General features: G+C 46.2%; 9 protein-coding genes across 9 annotated transcripts; 6 read left to right on the top strand and 3 right to left on the bottom strand.

Moving 5' to 3' along the window:
• Positions 1–342: 342 nt before the first annotated feature.
• LOC108090802 (benign gonial cell neoplasm protein) lies at positions 343–5,634 on the top strand. Its single transcript, XM_017189657.1, has 5 exons — positions 343–1,909; positions 3,224–3,577; positions 3,631–4,596; positions 4,671–5,358; positions 5,411–5,634. The coding sequence occupies exons 1-5, from the start codon at positions 409–411 to the stop codon at positions 5,544–5,546; spliced, it is 3,645 nt and encodes a 1,214-aa protein (XP_017045146.1). The 5' UTR covers positions 343–408; the 3' UTR covers positions 5,547–5,634.
• On the top strand, positions 2,207–3,130 carry LOC108090808 (partner of Y14 and mago). Its single transcript, XM_017189664.2, has one exon. The coding sequence runs from the start codon at positions 2,242–2,244 to the stop codon at positions 2,782–2,784; it is 543 nt and encodes a 180-aa protein (XP_017045153.2). The 5' UTR covers positions 2,207–2,241; the 3' UTR covers positions 2,785–3,130.
• A 343-nt stretch (positions 5,635–5,977) lies between the features above and the next one.
• On the bottom strand, positions 5,978–7,673 carry LOC108090804 (protein 60A). Its single transcript, XM_017189658.2, has one exon. The coding sequence runs from the start codon at positions 7,477–7,479 to the stop codon at positions 6,094–6,096; it is 1,386 nt and encodes a 461-aa protein (XP_017045147.1). The 5' UTR covers positions 7,480–7,673; the 3' UTR covers positions 5,978–6,093.
• Positions 7,674–8,019: 346 nt separating this feature from the next.
• LOC108090809 (U4/U6.U5 small nuclear ribonucleoprotein 27 kDa protein) lies at positions 8,020–11,936 on the top strand. Its single transcript, XM_017189665.2, has 3 exons — positions 8,020–8,168; positions 8,226–8,490; positions 10,480–11,936. The coding sequence occupies exons 2-3, from the start codon at positions 8,276–8,278 to the stop codon at positions 10,808–10,810; spliced, it is 546 nt and encodes a 181-aa protein (XP_017045154.1). The 5' UTR covers positions 8,020–8,168; positions 8,226–8,275; the 3' UTR covers positions 10,811–11,936.
• LOC108090807 (eukaryotic translation initiation factor 6) lies at positions 8,892–9,948 on the top strand. Its single transcript, XM_017189663.2, has one exon. It carries the CDS (start codon positions 9,108–9,110, stop codon positions 9,843–9,845), a length of 738 nt encoding a protein of 245 aa, XP_017045152.1. The 5' UTR covers positions 8,892–9,107; the 3' UTR covers positions 9,846–9,948.
• Positions 11,937–12,141: 205 nt separating the features above from the next.
• On the bottom strand, positions 12,142–14,097 carry LOC108090805 (thioredoxin-related transmembrane protein 1). Its single transcript, XM_017189660.2, is given in 5 exon segments — positions 12,142–12,998; positions 13,185–13,359; positions 13,421–13,452; positions 13,454–13,583; positions 13,781–14,097. Coding segments are annotated over 5 exon segments (972 nt in total). The 5' UTR covers positions 13,954–14,097; the 3' UTR covers positions 12,142–12,536.
• A 201-nt stretch (positions 14,098–14,298) lies between these two features.
• LOC108090806 (synaptosomal-associated protein 29) lies at positions 14,299–15,521 on the top strand. The gene is made up of 2 exons (XM_017189662.1): positions 14,299–14,670; positions 14,732–15,521. Exons 1-2 carry the CDS (start codon positions 14,403–14,405, stop codon positions 15,316–15,318), a joined length of 855 nt encoding a protein of 284 aa, XP_017045151.1. The 5' UTR covers positions 14,299–14,402; the 3' UTR covers positions 15,319–15,521.
• A 382-nt stretch (positions 15,522–15,903) lies between these two features.
• LOC108090975 (inactive peptidyl-prolyl cis-trans isomerase shutdown) lies at positions 15,904–17,658 on the top strand. Its single transcript, XM_017189930.1, has 3 exons — positions 15,904–16,039; positions 16,106–16,856; positions 16,933–17,658. The coding sequence occupies exons 1-3, from the start codon at positions 15,981–15,983 to the stop codon at positions 17,488–17,490; spliced, it is 1,368 nt and encodes a 455-aa protein (XP_017045419.1). The 5' UTR covers positions 15,904–15,980; the 3' UTR covers positions 17,491–17,658.
• An 8-nt stretch (positions 17,659–17,666) lies between these two features.
• Positions 17,667–18,081, bottom strand: LOC122320103. The gene is made up of 2 exons (XM_043208188.1): positions 17,914–18,081; positions 17,667–17,851 (listed from the first exon to the last, which is right to left on the bottom strand). The coding sequence occupies exons 1-2, from the start codon at positions 17,969–17,971 to the stop codon at positions 17,667–17,669; spliced, it is 243 nt and encodes an 80-aa protein (XP_043064123.1). The 5' UTR covers positions 17,972–18,081.
• Between the last annotated feature and the right edge of the window lie 168 nt (positions 18,082–18,249).

Raw genomic sequence — 18,249 nt, 5'->3', positions numbered from 1 at the left:
ATTTTATTTGTTTTTTATAAATCTGGCGGGCACAAATATCATTTTGCCAAGGACCTTCCTAATATATACATATGTATGTACAAAGACAAAATTAAAATTACATTGAAAAAGCAATTTCATTTACATATTAGAAAATACAGATATGCCCAATAAAATAAGATAATCTTAAAGCAAAGTTAGTTTTTATCCGTTTTTAAAAACCATTAATCAATACTTGGTGCTTCACATTCAATAAAGTCTAGAGAATACCCCAAACGGACAAGCTTTGCTTTAACAAGAATACAACACTGGCTGTTTTATTCCACCATTTTAATTCTACGAAGACCGACATAACGGATTTATTTTACGACGAGGAAGTCGAGACATGATTTGCAATTTTAGTGGAAAGTCGGAGCGATTGGTCTCTAAATGAACAAGATAATTCAGGACAAGTTCATCCCGCAGCAGTTGCTGTATTTTATAGCCGGCAGACGCTGCTGCCAGCAGTTTCCGTGCACCTTTCGGTCCAGCGAACACGAAGCCTTCGTCCACTGCGCCACTGCCTTGGGGCTCCGATCTCAGGTTGTGCATAGCGACGGGAATAGCAGCGTAAAGATTTACAAGCAGGCATGTCGCCACTACCTGGAAAAGCCCAAGCTACTCACTTTATCGTCAGGGGCCAAGCTGAACATGTTCACGCTGCTGGCCAAGAAGTCCTTCATGGGCAGGGAGGACATGGAGCTCACCGCCGACATGGTCCCACAGAAGGCCAGTGCAGCAAGTATGCCGCACCTTAATCTCCCCCTGCCTGATATTCGTCCTCCGATCTCGCGCTTCTGGACAGAGGAACAACGGAATTTTCTGGCCAGTTTTCCGGGCCACCCGATGCGCAGTGAAATCATGAGCGCGTTGTATGCCCACCGGGTAATCGTCTTTAACGCCGAACTCGCATGGGACAAGTCCGTATTCCTGCCTCTTCTTATTCTGGACGACTGCCAGACTAAGAAGTCCAATGCCAAGATCATCTGCATTGAGAGGGAGGTCATTGTGGCCCTCTACAATAGCCAGCGGATCGCTAACTTCTTCGGAGAACGGCTTGGCGAGATGGTGGGCGTGCAGTTGCCACACTTTAGCACTCTGAGCTCCAATAGCCACATAATTTTCTCTACCGGAGAGTTCTTCCTTCGTTGCCTGGCTAACCAGAAGTTCCGCAACATCAGCCACCTGCTGGTAAACGATGTTCACCTTCACGATCCCTATACCGATATTTTGTTGAGCGAGATTCGCCAAGCGTTGAAAAGCTACCCAAACTTAAGGGTGATCCTGCTTTCGCAGATGAGAAATCCCAGGAAGTTCATGGAATATTTTTTTGAGGGAACCGTGCTAAACTTATTAGGCGAGCAATCGCAGATGGCTCGAGCGCGCATTTCCTACTTAAACGAGCTGCACAGCTGCATTGCCCTGGCGGGGATCCACAAGGGTCCAGACGTTTACAAGGATATTCCAGACGGCTTCCGCGGCCAGAGCCAGCGAAACAAGCAGATGGACAAATGCCTGCAGGTCTACGCGGAGATAGGAACGGATACGGCCATTCGTCCGTTTTTGTACGCCGTAAACTACGATCTTGTTCCGGTCAACTACCGCCACTCGATGAACGGCAAAACGGCGGTGCACATCGCCTCCGAGCTGAACAACGCTAATCATCTGCGCTTATTGCTTTTCATGGGCGCCGATCCCTTTATCATGGATATGTCCCACCAAAACGCCATCTCTTTGGCGGCCATGAATGGCAATCATGAGTGCATCGACATCCTTAACAACTACAGCCTGCACGGTTTCGTGGTGAAAAGGGTCAAGCCGGATTTTGTGGATTATGATCTCATAATAGACATTATGTATCTTTTGCGTACCAAGCCGGAGTATTCGCCAGGTGAGTGCTTAAGATCTTAATATTGGAAATTAAGGATTATTTTTACGATTAACAGCGTTTATGGACTAGAACTAGATATATGTAGTTGTAAGGTTCGGCTTAGTCGGTATTCGTTCAGGAATTTTTAACAGAAGTATCTTTGATTGTAGGACAAATCAAAAATTAAAACCTCGGTTGAGTAACGGTCCATTAGTGACTCGTCCTCCAAGCTTGAATGCGATTAATCGCGGGAAGTAACGCTTTCACCGCCGCGCAAAAAGTTCCATCTGCAACGGCAGCTATCGATTAGTATCGCTTGGCGATTGGGCATTGTTTTTTTTAGAAGCAGCAAGATGAGCACCTATCTACAAAGCAGCGAGGGCAAGTTCATCCCTGCTACAAAGAGGCCGGACGGCACTTGGCGCAAGGCGCGCCGAGTTAAGGACGGCTACGTGCCGCAAGAAGAAGTTCCCTTGTACGAGAGCAAGGGCAAGCAGTTCGTGGCCCAGCGGAGCCAGGCCGGAGTGCCGCCTGGCATGTGTCCCCTGGTGGCCGCCGAGTCTAAGAGAGAGCGCGAGAAGCTGGAGCGGTCCAAGGCCAAGAAGCAAGAAAAGGAAGCAGCCAGGCAGACGAAAGCGCCTACGCCCGGCGTCCTGGTAATGCCACCTAGCACGCACACGCAACAAAAACCTAACCAGCAGTCATCTGGCAGCCAGGACGTCAACTCGGTTGCAAAAACACTCGAGGATACCCTACGCCTAAACGGATCTCAGGAGGTGGACTCCGCCAAGCAGTTAAAAAAGCTGCGCAAAAAGATCCGCGAAATCGAGCAAATAGAAGCCCGGATTGAAGCTGGCGAGCAAAAAAGCTGGACAAGGATCAGCTGGACAAAGTAAAAAAGAAGGCGGAGATCCTGCGACAAATAAAGGCGTTAGAAACCGAGTCGCGATCGTAGCCCCCAGGTCCCAATAAACTCAGATACTGCTATATCCTCACCTCGTGAACAAATCAACGACCAGACGTCGAGCCGCCTCTACAAGAAACACATACACATGCCTATGTCTGTTAAATAGTTGTATTAGTTTTAGCCGAAGATGTCAAAGCCATTTAGTAATATCGATCTATTTTATTAATGTGTGTCTATCTTGAAACCTAGTTTATACGAATGCAGGAGTGGCTCGTTTATTTATATATAGGTAACTTTGTAAATCAGATTTAATAAATTGAACCCATTTAAAGCAAGGATTTTTGTTATCGATTTGAATCTACATATGTTCCGTAATATATATTATTAGCATAGATGAAAAGCTTTACTAGTTTTAAATTGCTTTGCAGGCAACATCCTCATCATTTTGCCCACTTACTACCACATCGTCAAGCTGAACTACATGATACTGAGTCACTGTCTAACCGGCAACCTGCAGGAGCTCTCCATATTTCTGCTGCACGAGAACATGAGAAAGGATTACATCGACGCATTGGTTAATGCACCCGCCGATACCGTGATGGTTGTCCTGACCACGGACATAATCGAATCACTGCCTTTAAAGGTGCCCTTCAAGTACGAAATCGACACCGCCTGTCGGCTGACCAACGTATACGACAGCTCCAATTACAGCGGAGAGGATCGCTACGAATGGGTGGCGAAGGACTGCCTTCGGCGAAGGGAGTTGATTCTTGATCCGAAAGGTTTGTAGTCTCAGTATTTGAAGTAAATGGTTTCCTTAACACTTCGACCGCAGCTGCTGATGCTCAATGCTTCCGTTTAATATCAAAAGAGGCTTTCGAGGAGCTGGGGGAGACGAGCATGCCTCGACTGCAAACCATGCAGCTGGACAAGATCAGCTTGGCGGTCAAATTGCTCTCGCCCGACATGGTTATTACCGAATACCTGAGCTTCACCATCTCCCCACCGCCACTGATTAACGTGCACCATGCCGTGCAGTTTCTCAAGAAAATAGATGTATTGGATGAGGTGGAGGATGTCACCTGGCTAGGCTGCCGATTGGTGGACATCCCGGTTCCCTGCCAACTCGGCCGTATGCTGATCTTTGGCATTCTGCTGCGATGCCTGGACCCAATTTTGACAATAGTGAGCTCGCTGTTGACGGCCGATCCGCTGGGAATCCCGTTCAACGAGGACATTGACCACCTGTGGGACAGGTTCACCATTTACATCCAGAACAGGATTAAAAGCGAGCGGGCTCGTCTGGCCGACGACCAGTTCTCCGACCACTTTATCTTCGTGCGTTTGTTTCAGGAGTGGCAAAACGGACTGCATAACAAAAAGGCTCCGCTTTATCTCACGGATGAATATGACTTTGTACTGAACGGGTTAATGGAACAACTTAGCTATACGCGCTCCGAGCTTGTGAGCAGCCTCCGGGCCGCGACATTGATCCACGCTCGCGGGAAGCTATCCATCCAGAATCTTAACCGAATGTCCGGGAACTGGCAAGTTGTCAAGGCGGCCTTGACGGGAGGGATGTATCCCAGTATTTGTGTCGTAGACGACGGATTAAACCTACTAAAATCAGCTTTTTCCGGCACTGTTTACCTGCATCCCAGCACAGTGCTTCGCGAGTTCTTGCAGCCAATAAACTTTTCGGCTCTGAATTTCCGCACGTCCTGGATTGTGTGCACCAAGCAAAAGAACCAAATTGTTTATGCCACCATGGTTGTACCGCTGGCCGTGGCATTATTTTCTGGTAATCTAAGTGAACTTCAAGTTATTAAAGCCTTTAATTTTGTTTCTTTTTTTTTAATAAATTTTATTATTTAGGGCGTCCCCGTCTTCGCCTTTCCCAAATATGTGAGAGCCAAGTAACTTCGAGTGATCACGACGTTAACATCTTTTTAGATGAGTGGATATGGATGGTGACCTCCAAAACCTCTGCTGAGATGATCATGAGAACGCGTCAGTATTTCTTTAAAATGTACTACGAATTTTTGAAGCACTGCAGCGACCAGGAGAGGTGGCGCAACGAGTCACCAACGGGGTCGCACTACGCGACGTTAACTGAAACGCTTTCGAAGATCTTTGAGAGCGAGGAATCTGCCGTGGGCTTCTCCAAGCCCCTGCCCATAACCTACCTACCAACTAGTCAGACGCCGGCCTCCTACCTTCTGAACGTCAACGCTCACTTCAGTTGGATCCGGGAAAAAGAAGAGAATCGGCACTTTTTGCAAAAACCGCAGCAATTCAACTCTCATTTCGTCGAGAGGCAGTTTTTCCTGCTCTTTTCGGAGGGCGAATGCGAGGAATTTTATAGCGCCAGCACAGCGGGCTATATTGAAAGTGTTCTCGGAAAATTTGTCAGACCCATCGAGTCTCCCAACAGGCATATCTTTGTGATTCTGTACAAAAAGGATCCGAAAGTAATGCTCAGCGTAAGTCGAGCTAAGACAATTAATGGCGAATTTACGCTAAAGGAATACTTTCGAAACTCCATTCCAGTGTCTGAAATTGTGTAAGTAAGAAACAGCTTTGATGACGTCCTATTCTAATGTGCTTCCTTTCAGAGAGGCCTGTATGTCGATAAACGTAAACGCGCCAGTGTTTGATGGTCGCCTAATGTCTTGCCTTATTGACAAACGAATCGGTAACTTAATTATGGACTTGTTTGCCTTCCGTCATCATTGGATTCATAAGGAATAAGGCTTTGATTTGTTTTTGCTTTTTACTTGGTCAAAACCAAGCTTGAAAATATGTATGAATTACTAGCATAAATTGGCTTGCAAGGGTCTAATATTGTTTTTTATTGAACTTAAGATGAATTAAGAGTTAATCAAAATGGCATGTATTATGGAAACCGAAGTATTACTTACTTTACTAGTTAGGAAGTAAAACACTTTTAGTTTAAGTGGAAAACCATAAAGATCAGAATCAAAAAATGGCGTATTCAAAAACATAGAAGAAAGTTTAAAGATTTTGTGCGAAAATACTTAAATACTTTTTTGTATGCATATATTTGTTATTTAAATTAAACCGAACCATTTAATAAAATAATGAACCTTAAAACTTACTGTAATTATTTACAAAATTTCGGCCATTGGCCACAATTTACCACCAAGAAAAAACTATGAACCTTGTTTTAGTTAGGTACAGCGCTGTATATTTCTATAAAAAATATTCGAGATTAGTACAGAGATGGACATCTACACAGAAATGCTTTATATTTCTTAGCCTAAGTGGTAATTTGAATTCAATGGCACCCGCAGGATTTCACAATCATGTTTCTATACTTTTTAAGGTTGACATTTTCGTCGTTCAGGTGGTAGAGCACCGGGAGCGCCCCCAACCTGGTCGGAGCACAGCACGGCTTGGGCACCTTCTTGGGCTCCAGCAGGTGGACCAGAGTCTGGACGATCGCGTGGTTCGTGGCGTTCATGTGCGCGTTGAGCGGGAAGTTGCACTCGCCACTGCAGTAGAAGGCTCCGTAGCCCTCCGGAGCGATGATCCAGTCGTGCCAGCCCAGGTCCTTGAAGTCTATGTACAAGGTCTGCATCTGGCAGCTGCGCGTGCTTTCCATTGGCTCCAGGAGGGGCACAGTGTTGGGTGACACAGACTTCTTGCGCTTGCGCGGGTGGGAGGTGCTTCGCTTGCTTCGGTGGTGGCTGCTGTGGGCCGTCGCCTTAATCAGTTCTGGTCCGCGGAAGAAGCCGATCATGAAGGGCTGGAACTCGTCGTCCACCTTGCGGTGGATAAGCCCGATGTCGTCTAGCTTGACTTCGCGGTCGGGTCGGTTCACAGCATGGGCCCCGATATAGATACCATGGTTGTCCTTCGACTTGACCAGCCACTCGTGCAGGCCCTCGGTCACGTTCAGTTCCAGCCAGCCCACATAGTCTCCCGTGGTGTTTACCGAGGACAGCGTTTCCATGGTGTGCTGACCCAGCGTTCCGGTCCCTATGGCATAGACCGTGATGGTGAACTCCCGGTTGGTTGTCAGCCACTTGCCCTCGTTGGCGTTCTGGTAGATGCGCAGCTCAGCCATCACCAGGTAGTTGTCATCGGGCACTTTGGAGACGTCAAACCAGAGACGTCGCCCGTGCTCGTGACGCAGTTCGTCCACATTGTGGTGGCGCTTGTTCAGAAAGGTCATGATGATGTCACTCTCGTCGATGGCTCTCTTGTCCAGATCGGTAATAAAATTGTTCTGCTGATCATCGCCCTCGTCCTCGTCGAGATCGGCGCTTCTCCTGGACCGGTGACCTTCGTAGGAGGCTCCATCATTCTCCTCACGGTCGCTATCGCTGGCCAGACCCTCCTCCGCCGTGATGCGGTGGTAAACGTCTAGCAGGAATTTGGGAGCTGACTTGCGAAGCGACAACTGGTGGCTGCTTAGGTGCGCTGGCCGCTCGGCGATGCCCAGGAACTCGAGGATCTCGTAGGACACGTCCAGCTTGTCGTCCTCGCTGAGCACCCTGTGCATGACCGTCTGGTCCTTGCCATTGTCTATATAAATTCCCGACTGGGTGGCCTCCACCGCGTTCGGCGTCGTCGCCACAAATATCAGCACAACCAGTCCTAGTCCAAAAGAAGCCAGAACTGCAACAGCCTCCAAGGTATTTCGCAGGCCCGACAACATATTTAAAAAGCTTGATTGATCGCTTCTTCGCTTTACACAAGGCTAACTACTATGAGGTGGCATTCAGGTGTACACAAACATTTAATTCCTTGTTTCGTGGGTTTCAGCGAACCGCGGGTTCTGAAAATTCTGACGCACTTACGGATGGTTGTGTGTATCTTAATCTTCGAAATGCATTTTCTCCCTATTCCGAAGGGAGTTGGCAGCCCCTTCACCAATCGCAGATCGAACCAGGAGAAATGTGTAAAGTGGTTCATTTGAACTGCGATCGTGGAAACAGTGATAATCGAGAAATGCCTTGGACGATATTACAAGATTTTGTATGCAATAACGTAAAACTGTATCAGGAATTAAACTAAAAGGTTTTCAAATTAAGAAATGTAATTAATCGTTAACCATATTTGTATAACAATATGCATTTGTATCTTGCAACAGAATTTCGAACTTCGATAGGCAGGTTATTTTGATTTCAAAATCGAAATTTAGCTACTTTGTAGCTAAATTTTCAACACTGCGACAATACATCGATATATAAAGGTATTTTTATAAGATTCCATCACATCCCTTATTCTTCATTCCGTTGGCGGCGTCGCGAACTCGCGTTGTTTATTTCCGTTTAGTTTTAAGTTAGCGCGTTTTTCCCACCGCCGGTGTCGCCCAAATTATGCGAGACACAGCCTAGAGCAACGGTGAGCCAAGAAGCAACACCTGGTGGGCTTTAAATAACTTTGCCCATTTATGACCAGGCACAACACCTAGCACTTAACCGCCACAGAAGCATAACCGAAACGGAGAAATGGGCCGCAGCCGAAGTCCCGCATCGCCGGCGCATAGGAGGCGCGAGAAGGAGCGATCCGAGCGGAAGAAGCGCAGGGAACGCCGTTCCCGGGAAAGGGAGGCCATCGGAGTGGCTCCCGCCGCAGGATCAGGACCGGGATCAAGTCGCCGTGACCGGAGTCGTAGCAGGGAACGTGAGCGGGATCGCGATCGTGCTCGGGGCAGGCGTTCTAGGTGAATAACAAAGTGTAGTGTACCAAAAGCCAAGAAATGATAAGTATACAACTAGTTGCTAAAACCTAGAAGTAAGTTTGTCTGGGACGTATGCAGATTAACATTACTGGGTTGATAAATTATAGATTTATCTTTAAATTCTTTGTGGGAGAATATACTCCATTGTAAAAACTTGTTTGTATACCGGCAAATACCGATAGGCAGTACATACGTATAGAGCGTACCTGGGGTCACATTCAGTGTGTTTTTTTTTGAACTGACTCGAAAATATTAGTTAAGCTAAAAACAAGGAGTTTGCATTTTGAAAGTCTTTAGGTGTTGTGTGGGTGGGAAAAAGAACCTCCTCATACTTCTTCAACCCCACGCTTGTTTGTTTACTTGCACGTATCGATAAACTCTTGGCTCGATAGGCAGGCAATCGACGGCCATGCAGCTCTGACCGCTCAACAAAAAATTACCACGTGAAGCGAAATTGTGCGAATTTCATCACGGCGTTTAAAAAATTTCCGGCAATTTAAACCAAACGCAGAGGATCACAGGGTTCGGACTCAGTCAGGCCAGCAGATCCAATCAAATAGAAACCCCAAGAGAAAATCAACCCGAAACACACAGAGAACATGGCGCTGCGAGTGCAATTCGAAAACAACGACGACATCGGCGTCTTTACCAAGCTAACTAACACATACTGTTTGGTGGCCATCGGGGGATCTGAAACCTTCTACAGCGCCTTCGAGGCGGAGCTGGCCGAGACAATCCCTGTGGTGCACGCCAACGTGGGCGGCTGCCGAATCATCGGTCGCCTTACGGTGGGCAACCGAAACGGCCTGCTGGTGCCCAATTCCACCACCGACGAGGAGCTGCAGCACCTGCGCAACAGTCTGCCGGATGCCGTGAAGATTCAGCGCGTGGAAGAACGCCTCTCTGCGCTGGGCAACGTCATAGCCTGCAACGACTATGTGGCCCTAGTGCACCCTGATCTAGACAAGGAGACGGAGGAGATCATCGGTGATGTGCTCAAAGTGGAGGTCTTTCGCCAGACCATCGCGGACAACACACTAGTGGGTTCCTATGCCGTTCTGAGCAACCAGGGCGGCATGGTCCACCCCAAAACCAGCATACAGGACCAGGATGAGCTGTCGTCCTTGCTGCAGGTCCCCCTTGTTGCGGGAACAGTGAACAGAGGCAGCGAGGTGCTCGCCGCTGGCATGGTGGTCAACGACTGGCTCTCCTTTGTGGGCATGAACACCACGGCCACAGAGATTTCGGTGATTGAAAGCGTCTTCAAGCTGAACCAGGCGCAACCCGCCACGGTTACGACAAAACTGCGAGCCGCCCTCATTGAGGACATGTCCTAGGCATCTAGACACCATCAACCTTTTACGATTGGTCTAAGCGATAATCTGTTATCTTCTACGAATTGTCATTTAAGAACGAAATACAAAAAAAAAAACCATAAAAGTGAAGCTGCAGTCATATTATAGTCATAGCGAGTCTAAAATAGTTTTGTTGTTATGGTCGGCAGTTATTTTTGGGTGAACTAATCTAACTAATGCTGATTTTTAGCAAACCCCTTTCTCTACTTAAAAATAAGTTCTTGGGCATGTGATTAGTTATACATCAATAACCAGTTATTTTGTAATTAGGATTCACTTAATCAGCTTCTTTTCACATCCTTACGAGCCGGTTCTTCGATGCATTTATGAATATTTAGCGGGTTTGGGCCCTTCAATAGTTATGGGTGAATCGCAGTTCAGATTGTCAACCAAAAACCAAGACGTTAATAAGACCTTTAATGAACCCGACCGACCGGTCGCAAAGTGTCGTATTTCGCCTAATTAAAACTTCAAATTGCTACTTTGGGTGCACAATGCTCAAGGTCGCCCCAGTTATTTCCCAGGCTCGTTGCAATTTGAGTGCAATTGCGACTGGTCCTGTTACTCACCATCTGAATAATATCCAAGCTCATCATGTACAATTCACGGATTGCAGATCGCGGTCGAGGGGCGCCGGAGGAGGAGGCGGCGGAAGCAGCGGCGGCAACAGCAGCTCCGGACCATCGACGTCGCGAAGGACGACGAGGAACAACGCGGCGGCCACAGCTGCCGACCGACCCAAGATCAACGAGGCGGACCTAGAGGGTAAATCGCCGGAAGAGGTCGAGATGCTCAAGACAATGGGATTCTGCACGTTCGACACCACCAAGAACAGGAAGGTCGAGGGCAACGATGTCGGAGAAGTGCATGTAATCCTAAAGCGAAAGTACCGCCAGTACATGAATCGCAAGGGTGGCTTCAACCGGCCGCTCGATTTCGTGGCTTAGCAGTCCTTTTCCTCAGCTCGACTAGTTTGCTACGCTTTTTTACTTGTCCGTGCTCTTTGGGAGACGGACGAAGACCTGCAATTTTATGCAATAGACCGGTTTACGAAATTCAGCCAGCTTTTGGCCCTGTCAAAATTTCCACTCATCAATCAAGTTCTGCAAAAGGACACACTCATACCTCAATAAGTTATTTAGTAGTTTAAGCCTGAAGTGCGCCTTTGTTATGGAGTTTGCCCCCAGGTTAATCTTACAACAAATATCTGGGGCTGAAAGCGATTCCAAACCTCCTCGGTTGGAGAATCTGCTTTCAGCTGCAGTTAAGCGCGCACCTCGATTGCTTTTTGAATATTTCAAAGAAATTAACAATTGTTTTTGTTGACATCTCGCCATTTTGTATGAATACGAATTAACTGAAGCCTGAAATAGCCCAAACACGAAATTCGCACCAGCAAAATTTCCAAACTCTCATACCGACAATTACTTAAAGTATTTGAAAACACAACACAGCCCAAAACGAACCAACTATACCAATCGCATCCTTATCCCCATCCCCTATTCCTCACCAGACCGCCCAACAAACTTCCTCCATACGCTGCAATAGTACAACTTTTACAACCAAACAATATATATATAATATATATTTTATATACAAAGAAATTATTATATACACACACACCACAAGTACCTTATCCCCGAAACCCCAGAATAAACCTAACAATAGCCATAGCAATTTGTTGAAAGATTAATTATTTGTTTAACAATCAAAATGTTTTAATAATCCAGTTAATTCCGATTTAAATCACAAGTGCCAAGAGATCAGGCAAACCAACGCTGAAGATGAATCACGTTTTTATAGAGATATTTGTATAATCACTTGTACTCTTTTTTATAAGGTAGCCATGAATTTTGTATGCCGCAGCAAGCAAACTATTTTAAGCTACAGTTACCGTTTTTTTTTCGTTTGAAAAACCATATTTATTTAAAAATTTGAATTATTTTGGCCACAGCACTCACACCCATCTTATACCAATAATTTGTAGTTTTACACAACGAAATTGCAGGGATTTTTGTCTTACTTTATATTCTCCTACAATAAAATGATAATAAATTTATAAAACCATATAAATGAACACTTTTTAGTTAAAACGATTAATGGAATAATTATAACTGGGAGTAAATTGGGAATAACGAAACCATTTGCGGTTTGGGGTTTGAAGAATAAAGAAAATTAATACTCGAGAATTGTATATCTTTTTTAAAAGCATCGAAACTTTACCTAGACACGGATATGCAATTTCATGTATTAGCACCAGCCAGCAATATAACCACAGTTTAATTGGTCTTTAGTTTATTTTGTAATACGAAAATTTAATACAATTTGCAATTTGAAATGCAATTACAAATGAAATGCTTAAGAGAATACAATGCTTGGCAAAAGAAAATAAAAGTGTATGACTACATTTAAATTTAGTTATTGTTACGCTTGTTTTTGCTTAACGGGTTATAATTTTCTTTTACATAATTAAGAAATACATGGGTTGCCAGTATCAGGCTAGGATTAAGTGGGGAAAACATAAGTTTTGTGCGCGAAGGCAAAGCAGGAAATCTGCTCGAATGATGCTTGGTAAGAGGTTGTGTTCTCTCGATTCTGTGTGTTAGTCTTTTTGTTGCCGCTTCTGATCGCTAAGGCTAGTGATCCTGGTGATCCTGGGGAATTTGGCTGCCCCTAGTCGCCCTTGCGAGGCTTACGCTTGCGCACTTGTTCCGTCTTCTCGGGCGCAGAATCTCCAACCTGCTTGGGCTGTGTTTTTCCGGTTTTCTCCGGCTCACCTTCGGCTTCCTTCCCCTCAGATGCCAAATCGCCCGCTTGCTCCTCGCTATCCTCCTCTTCCTCTTCATCGTCCTCAGGCTCCTCCTCGTCGCTCTCGCGCTGCTCATCGTCGTTCTCCTCGACCTCACCATCGTCCTCGATCTCCTCGGTGGCTAAATCTTCCAGACCTTCAGTAAGATTGTCTTGGGACTCAGAGAAGCTCTGGCGTTGCGATTTCTTGGGTGGATACACAAAGTCCACAAGGCACACGAGCAGCAGCCCCAGGGCGGCGCCAACGAAGATGGTGGCGATCGCAAAGAGGGCGTAGGAGCCCCACGTGGGCAGTCCGTACTCCTCTTGAAGCCGCCCGTTGAAGTCCTTAAAGAGTTTTTGCGTGTGCTATTAGTACATGAACCCAATATACGAGGCAAATAGCAGAGAGCAAAGACCATAGTAATGAGTAATGAGCAACAATCTTTGGGTCAGCGGGATCAGTCTGCCGATAAGCTTCCGCTTGTGTCTCATGCAATGAACTGAGGTGATAAGTGGGATAGGTGAACGTACCTTTAGAGTGTGGGACAGCTTGAAGAAGTAGGACAGCACGGACATGTGGATGGTATCGGGCTTTTTCCAGGCGGACAAGGGTTCGATGCTCTGCCACTGCTGCTTCTTCACGAAGTACAGGAGGGCATCGCCATCCCGGGCGCCGCGATACTGACGGAACTCGCCATCCTTTACGCTATGAAAAGGTAAAGGTTATACTAAGCAATTTCTGGCCCGAAAAGGGTTGTGCGACTCACTGGTAGATGGTTGGCAGGGCAGTGACAAAAAAAGCGCCCACTAAGCGAGGGCGAAGTGGTGACATCGATCTTGGCCACCTGCACCTGGACATCCTTGGCAACGCGGGCAAAGCGCTCCCAGGTGGGAGCCAGGTTCTTGCAGGCCGGGCACCACGGGGCAAAGCTGCAAGTTTGAGAGAAAAATAAACGTCTTTAAACAGCTGCTATGAGTCATTGTTGCGAAGAAAGGAGTGTCTGGGACTCTGAGGAATGAATAAATCCAGCTTGCCGGCTTAAAAAAGCCGGGGCACCACGCCCCTTTTGCGTTACGTCAGGGGCTACGTGTGTTTCAAGAGGTTGGGGCTATTCTTTTGCACTTACAACTCAATCATCCACTCGCCCTGGAGCATCAGGTGCCAATTGTCCTCGTCCAACTCGATTAACTTGCCACCTGGCTGCAGTCCTGACTGCGCCGCAGCCGCCGACTGCGCTGCTGCGGCCAGCAGAAGCAGCACCGTACATGGCGCGGTCAAAAGGAGCGATTTGCAAAGCATTTGGGGGTTCGTAATCGCCGGTGAGTTTTCTGAAACTTTGGACGACCGGCTGCTATAATTTGCTAAATTGAACTACGTTTCCTTTCTTCGTGTTGAAAAGTTACAAAAAACTGTGACGCCTGCTGGAAAATTGATAGAAACTCTGGTTCGATATCCGTCAGTGATGGCCGTTCACTTCTTTCCCGCCAAATCGACAATGAGGGGCTTCCTCCAACTAATTTAACATGGGGAGAAGACATGTCTTCGCGGGAAAATAATTGTAAAATATTTAGTTTATTATCTTCTTTTTGGCAATGCAATTAAAATATGTCAAGACACTTCTTCCTTTTACAGTCTTCCCATCGCTGGTGAAATCGATAGCTATCAATCGACGAACAACAACAAAGAAAAAATAAGTTTATCAAAACACATCAAAATTAGACAATTAGGAAGTTTCTCTCGGCCTAAAAATGGCACACAACTACTTGCAGCCAGTACATGACCACTTTGACGACGTGGACAGATTCGAGGATGTCGACGATGACCTTTTTCTCCAAAACAAAAGAACTGGAGCTCCCAAGATTCCGCAGCAGAGGAGCACAAATCCTTTCGAGATTGAGGACGACGACGATGATGAGTTAACCATGTCGCCCTCGGTGTCCGCTCAACGTTTGGCCTATGCGGAAAAACGAAGGGCCATCGAGCAGCGAACTCTGGACTCCACCAACAAGAGCTTGGGTAACAGGGGGTCTATTGACAATCAATCAAGGGGCGTTACTTAAACGAGTGCTATCCACAGGTCTGCTTTACGAGACCCAGGAGGTGGGTAAGGCCACTGCAGTGGAGCTGGCTAAGCAGCGGGAGCAGCTGGAGAAAACCTCGCACCAACTGGATGAGATCAACTCTACGTTGCGCTTCAGCCAGCGTCACTTGACTGGGCTGAAGAGCGTCTTCGGCGGACTGAAAAACTACCTCTCCGGTAACCGGGACCATCCCTCCACTGCCGCTGGATCACCTACCGCTAGTCAGTCCTCCCAGGAGGCAAATAGCAACATTGATTTGGGCGCCTGTGGCGGGGTAAGCCCACCTGGACCGCTCTCACCAGCCGAGCGTTACGAAAATCACCCGGTTAGCCAGATGCGCGGTGACCCCAGCAGCACCTATCATCCTCAGCGGCAGACGGGCAATCCCTTCCAGGCCCAGATTGACGCCAATCTAGAGGAGATGTGCAGTAATCTGTCGGTGCTCAAGATGCTAGCCACTGATTTGGGCGGTGAAATCGAGTCGCAGAACGAACTGCTGGATAATATGAACTACAAAATCGAGGACGTTGACTTGAAGATTCACAAGCAGAACAAGGACATGAGCAAGCTTCTGAAGAAGTGAGCCCGTATTCGTCGCGATACATTCATAGAATAGCCTCCCTTAAATATACAGATCATAGTTATACCATGTCGCATGATTGGAGCACACCATTAGGCCATTTCAAATGCATTCCTCATTGTTTTTTAGTTTTTTATTGTTACACGAATCGGTAAAGAGCGATAAGTGTCCAGTTTTGAATAAAATGCATACAAAACAAAAGAGAAGTCAAGCGAAAACGGATAAGGGTACATACTCGGCTTCTTTGTTATCTTAAACGATGCTGATGCAGCATTTTTCAGAATTGAATTATGAATCACGGAAACGTCTTTTTAATTTCAAATAATTTTATAGGGGTGAAAGAATAAACTACTGTTGGTAGTTGTTTTATTAATCTAGTTCTTTCCTGCAAATACATTTAAATTGAGTTGTTTTATTTTAAGATATTACAATTCAATTACAATTGATTTACAATTTCAATTTAAAAAGTATTCAGGAAGGATTTTTGTCCCTTTCGCTAATGCTTTTGCGATCAAATTATTGGGTTCTGATCTCGGAGTGGTAGTGTTGGAAATGGCCTGGGGGATAAAGTTTTCCTTCGCTTTCCAGCACTATTGCCTTATAAAATAAACCGCAATTTCAGCACTTTATAACTTCTGCACATAAAACCAGTAACATTTCCAAAAATGGAGGATTCCTATTTTTCCAGCCTTCCCCAGGTGCTTAAGAAACCCTTGTCCTTTGCGTAAGTCCTTATTTAAAGGCATACAGCATAGAACACATAGCCATGAACCTGTTGCTCTTCCTGCAGGGACCTCGTGGAGAAGGGCACGGAATTCGAGGTGGACACGTTTCGTCAAGATACCGCCGCCACCGAATTTTTAGGTAGTGACGGAGACAGCGACTACGAGGACGCAGAGGGTGTGGACAACGAGGCGTTGCTCTCCCCGTGGATGCTGTCATTCGAGGAGCTGCGTTGCCTGATGACCAAGGTCAATGACTTCATTTATAAGCGGATTACACGAGAGGGGCACGTGGATCGGGATTTAGTGCCGCAGAAAGCAAGGGTCTCAGTAAGATACAGTGGCTACTGGGAGGGCGAGGGCGCTCCTTTCGACTCTTCCATGCTTCGGGGGGCCAAGTTCGAGTTCGAGACGGGTCAGAACATGGTTATCGAAGGCCTGGAGGCTGCAGTGCGCACCATGCGCCCTTACGAGCAGGCCGAATTCATAATCTCTTACCAGTTGCTTTTCCGGGAACTTGGCTGCCCGCCTAGGATCAAGCCTAAGGCGGATGGACTCTTCAAAGTGGAAGTGATCGACTACTCCCTCATTGGCGACTCGGAGGCTCTCAACGCGATTGCCAAGGAAGACCGCGACAAGTTCTGCGTGGTTTATCCTAAGGCGCAGGATCTGCACCTGCACGGAAAGGACTGCGTGAAGCGCGGGCGCTATCGAAATGCGGCCACTGCCTTTGAACAGGCATTCAATTCCTTGAACTACTGCCGTTTGGCCAATGAAGAGGAGGAGGGGAGGCAAACCGAATTGCTGATTACTTTGTCTGTAAGTTGCCGACAGCTTAAATAAAAACTCATATAGTATATATATATATTTGCATAACATGACTAAATATTTTTAGCAAAACCTTATGATCGTATACAACAAGCTCAACAAGCCGCAGCGAGCCTGCATCATGATGAAGTCCGTGCGGCGTTTGACCGAGAACAATCCCTCCTGTAAGGCGCTTTTTCAGGAGGGTCGTGCGCTGGCTTCTTTGGGCGAATACGATAGAGCCCGCAAGGTCTTCCTGCAGGCACAGGCCAAGCAACCGGTAAACAAGGAGATCAGCGATGAGATTATCACCATGGACAAGAGGATCAACAAATACCAAAAAGCCAGTCGGGATCTTTGGGAACGCGCCTTCTCTCTAAAAGGCTCTCAATCAGATGGCCCGAAAACAGCATCTGAATTGGAGAAACAAGCCAAGGAGCAGGGTTTTAAGCAAGAACTTGAGACGATTATTACGGACTTTAAAACCTCTAGCCAGTCAACGTTGGGAATTTCCCGCAAAATGTTTTCAGAGGCCCAGTTTGGATTGCTTTGTACTCTGGTCAAGAAGCACAACTTGAAAATTACGCTGTCTCCTATTCACAAGGATGTTTTGACTTTGTCGAAGATGGAAGTGAAATCGGACTAAATTTTCACATCAAAGATTGGTTACTTACATACATATGTAGTTATGTACGATTTAGATTTATGAAGACGTTAATCTGAAAGTTATTTTTTGATATACAAAATAAGTTTTTGGTGCATAATGTATTTAAATACTATCCACCAATAAATGTACTCGTTGCATTAAATACAATTTAGGCCTTAGGTATTATTTTTCAGCTTCATCTCCTTAGCTAACTGACGATGCAGACACTCCAAACAAGCACATGCTTTGGCATGAAGAACATCGGGACCCAGGATATGAACCTCCTGCATTTCAAAGATATTCGAGTCGTAGGTGGTTGACGTTTCCGATTTTACGAACTTGCAACACAGGCAGGTGCACACTACAACGACTAGAGGTGTAAAGGATTATAAAGCTTGGCATAAAGAAACTTGATATATTTACTTATGGAGACCATCCAAAAGAACAGCAGGAGCAATGGGCATAAATAGTTGCTCAGCATAGGCAACGTGTCGTCGCTGATGCTTGTGTTTTGTGCAAATATGTTCAGGACATTTTGCTTAAAAGTTTGCGAATAAGCTTCGTCGTAAGAGACCCCTATAAAAAATACTATTGCCGAACATATACCTGGTCGAAGTGGCATTTTCGATGCGCTTCAAAGAACAACTAGCGAATGCTTTAAATTGATGTTTAATTCAAAGCAATTTTTTGTTTACTTATCGTTTGATAAGAAAACATATGCGTTCCCTTGAAATCAAGGTACATGTGTTTATACACCTT

This window comes from Drosophila ficusphila, unplaced genomic scaffold, assembly GCF_018152265.1.
Source record: "Drosophila ficusphila isolate 14025-0441.05 unplaced genomic scaffold, ASM1815226v1 contig_414, whole genome shotgun sequence".
Lineage (NCBI taxonomy): Eukaryota > Metazoa > Arthropoda > Insecta > Diptera > Drosophilidae > Drosophila > Drosophila ficusphila.
The sequence above is the reverse complement of the archived record's forward strand: the minus strand, read 5'-3'. Positions and strand labels throughout refer to the sequence as shown.

Excerpts from the sequence above, each read along its gene's own strand:
- LOC108090802 (XM_017189657.1), top strand. The coding sequence starts at position 409 with ATGAACAAGATAATTCAGGACAAGTTCATCCCGCAGCAGTTGCTGTAT. Across the intron at positions 4,597-4,670 it reads GGCCGTGGCATTATTTTCTG|GGCGTCCCCGTCTTCGCCTT; the intron begins GTAATCTAAGTG and ends TTTATTATTTAG. Across the intron at positions 5,359-5,410 it reads ATTCCAGTGTCTGAAATTGT|AGAGGCCTGTATGTCGATAA; the intron begins GTAAGTAAGAAA and ends GCTTCCTTTCAG.
- LOC108090808 (XM_017189664.2), top strand. The coding sequence starts at position 2,242 with ATGAGCACCTATCTACAAAGCAGCGAGGGCAAGTTCATCCCTGCTACA.
- LOC108090804 (XM_017189658.2), bottom strand. The coding sequence starts at position 7,479 with ATGTTGTCGGGCCTGCGAAATACCTTGGAGGCTGTTGCAGTTCTGGCT.
- LOC108090809 (XM_017189665.2), top strand. The coding sequence starts at position 8,276 with ATGGGCCGCAGCCGAAGTCCCGCATCGCCGGCGCATAGGAGGCGCGAG. Across the intron at positions 8,491-10,479 it reads GCTCGGGGCAGGCGTTCTAG|ATCGCGGTCGAGGGGCGCCG; the intron begins GTGAATAACAAA and ends CACGGATTGCAG.
- LOC108090807 (XM_017189663.2), top strand. The coding sequence starts at position 9,108 with ATGGCGCTGCGAGTGCAATTCGAAAACAACGACGACATCGGCGTCTTT.
- LOC108090806 (XM_017189662.1), top strand. The coding sequence starts at position 14,403 with ATGGCACACAACTACTTGCAGCCAGTACATGACCACTTTGACGACGTG. Across the intron at positions 14,671-14,731 it reads CTCCACCAACAAGAGCTTGG|GTCTGCTTTACGAGACCCAG; the intron begins GTAACAGGGGGT and ends TGCTATCCACAG.
- LOC108090975 (XM_017189930.1), top strand. The coding sequence starts at position 15,981 with ATGGAGGATTCCTATTTTTCCAGCCTTCCCCAGGTGCTTAAGAAACCC. Across the intron at positions 16,040-16,105 it reads AAGAAACCCTTGTCCTTTGC|GGACCTCGTGGAGAAGGGCA; the intron begins GTAAGTCCTTAT and ends CTCTTCCTGCAG. Across the intron at positions 16,857-16,932 it reads AATTGCTGATTACTTTGTCT|CAAAACCTTATGATCGTATA; the intron begins GTAAGTTGCCGA and ends AAATATTTTTAG.
- LOC122320103 (XM_043208188.1), bottom strand. The coding sequence starts at position 17,971 with ATGCTGAGCAACTATTTATGCCCATTGCTCCTGCTGTTCTTTTGGATG. Across the intron at positions 17,852-17,913 it reads CTTTTGGATGGTCTCCATAA|TGTGCACCTGCCTGTGTTGC; the intron begins GTAAATATATCA and ends TAGTCGTTGTAG.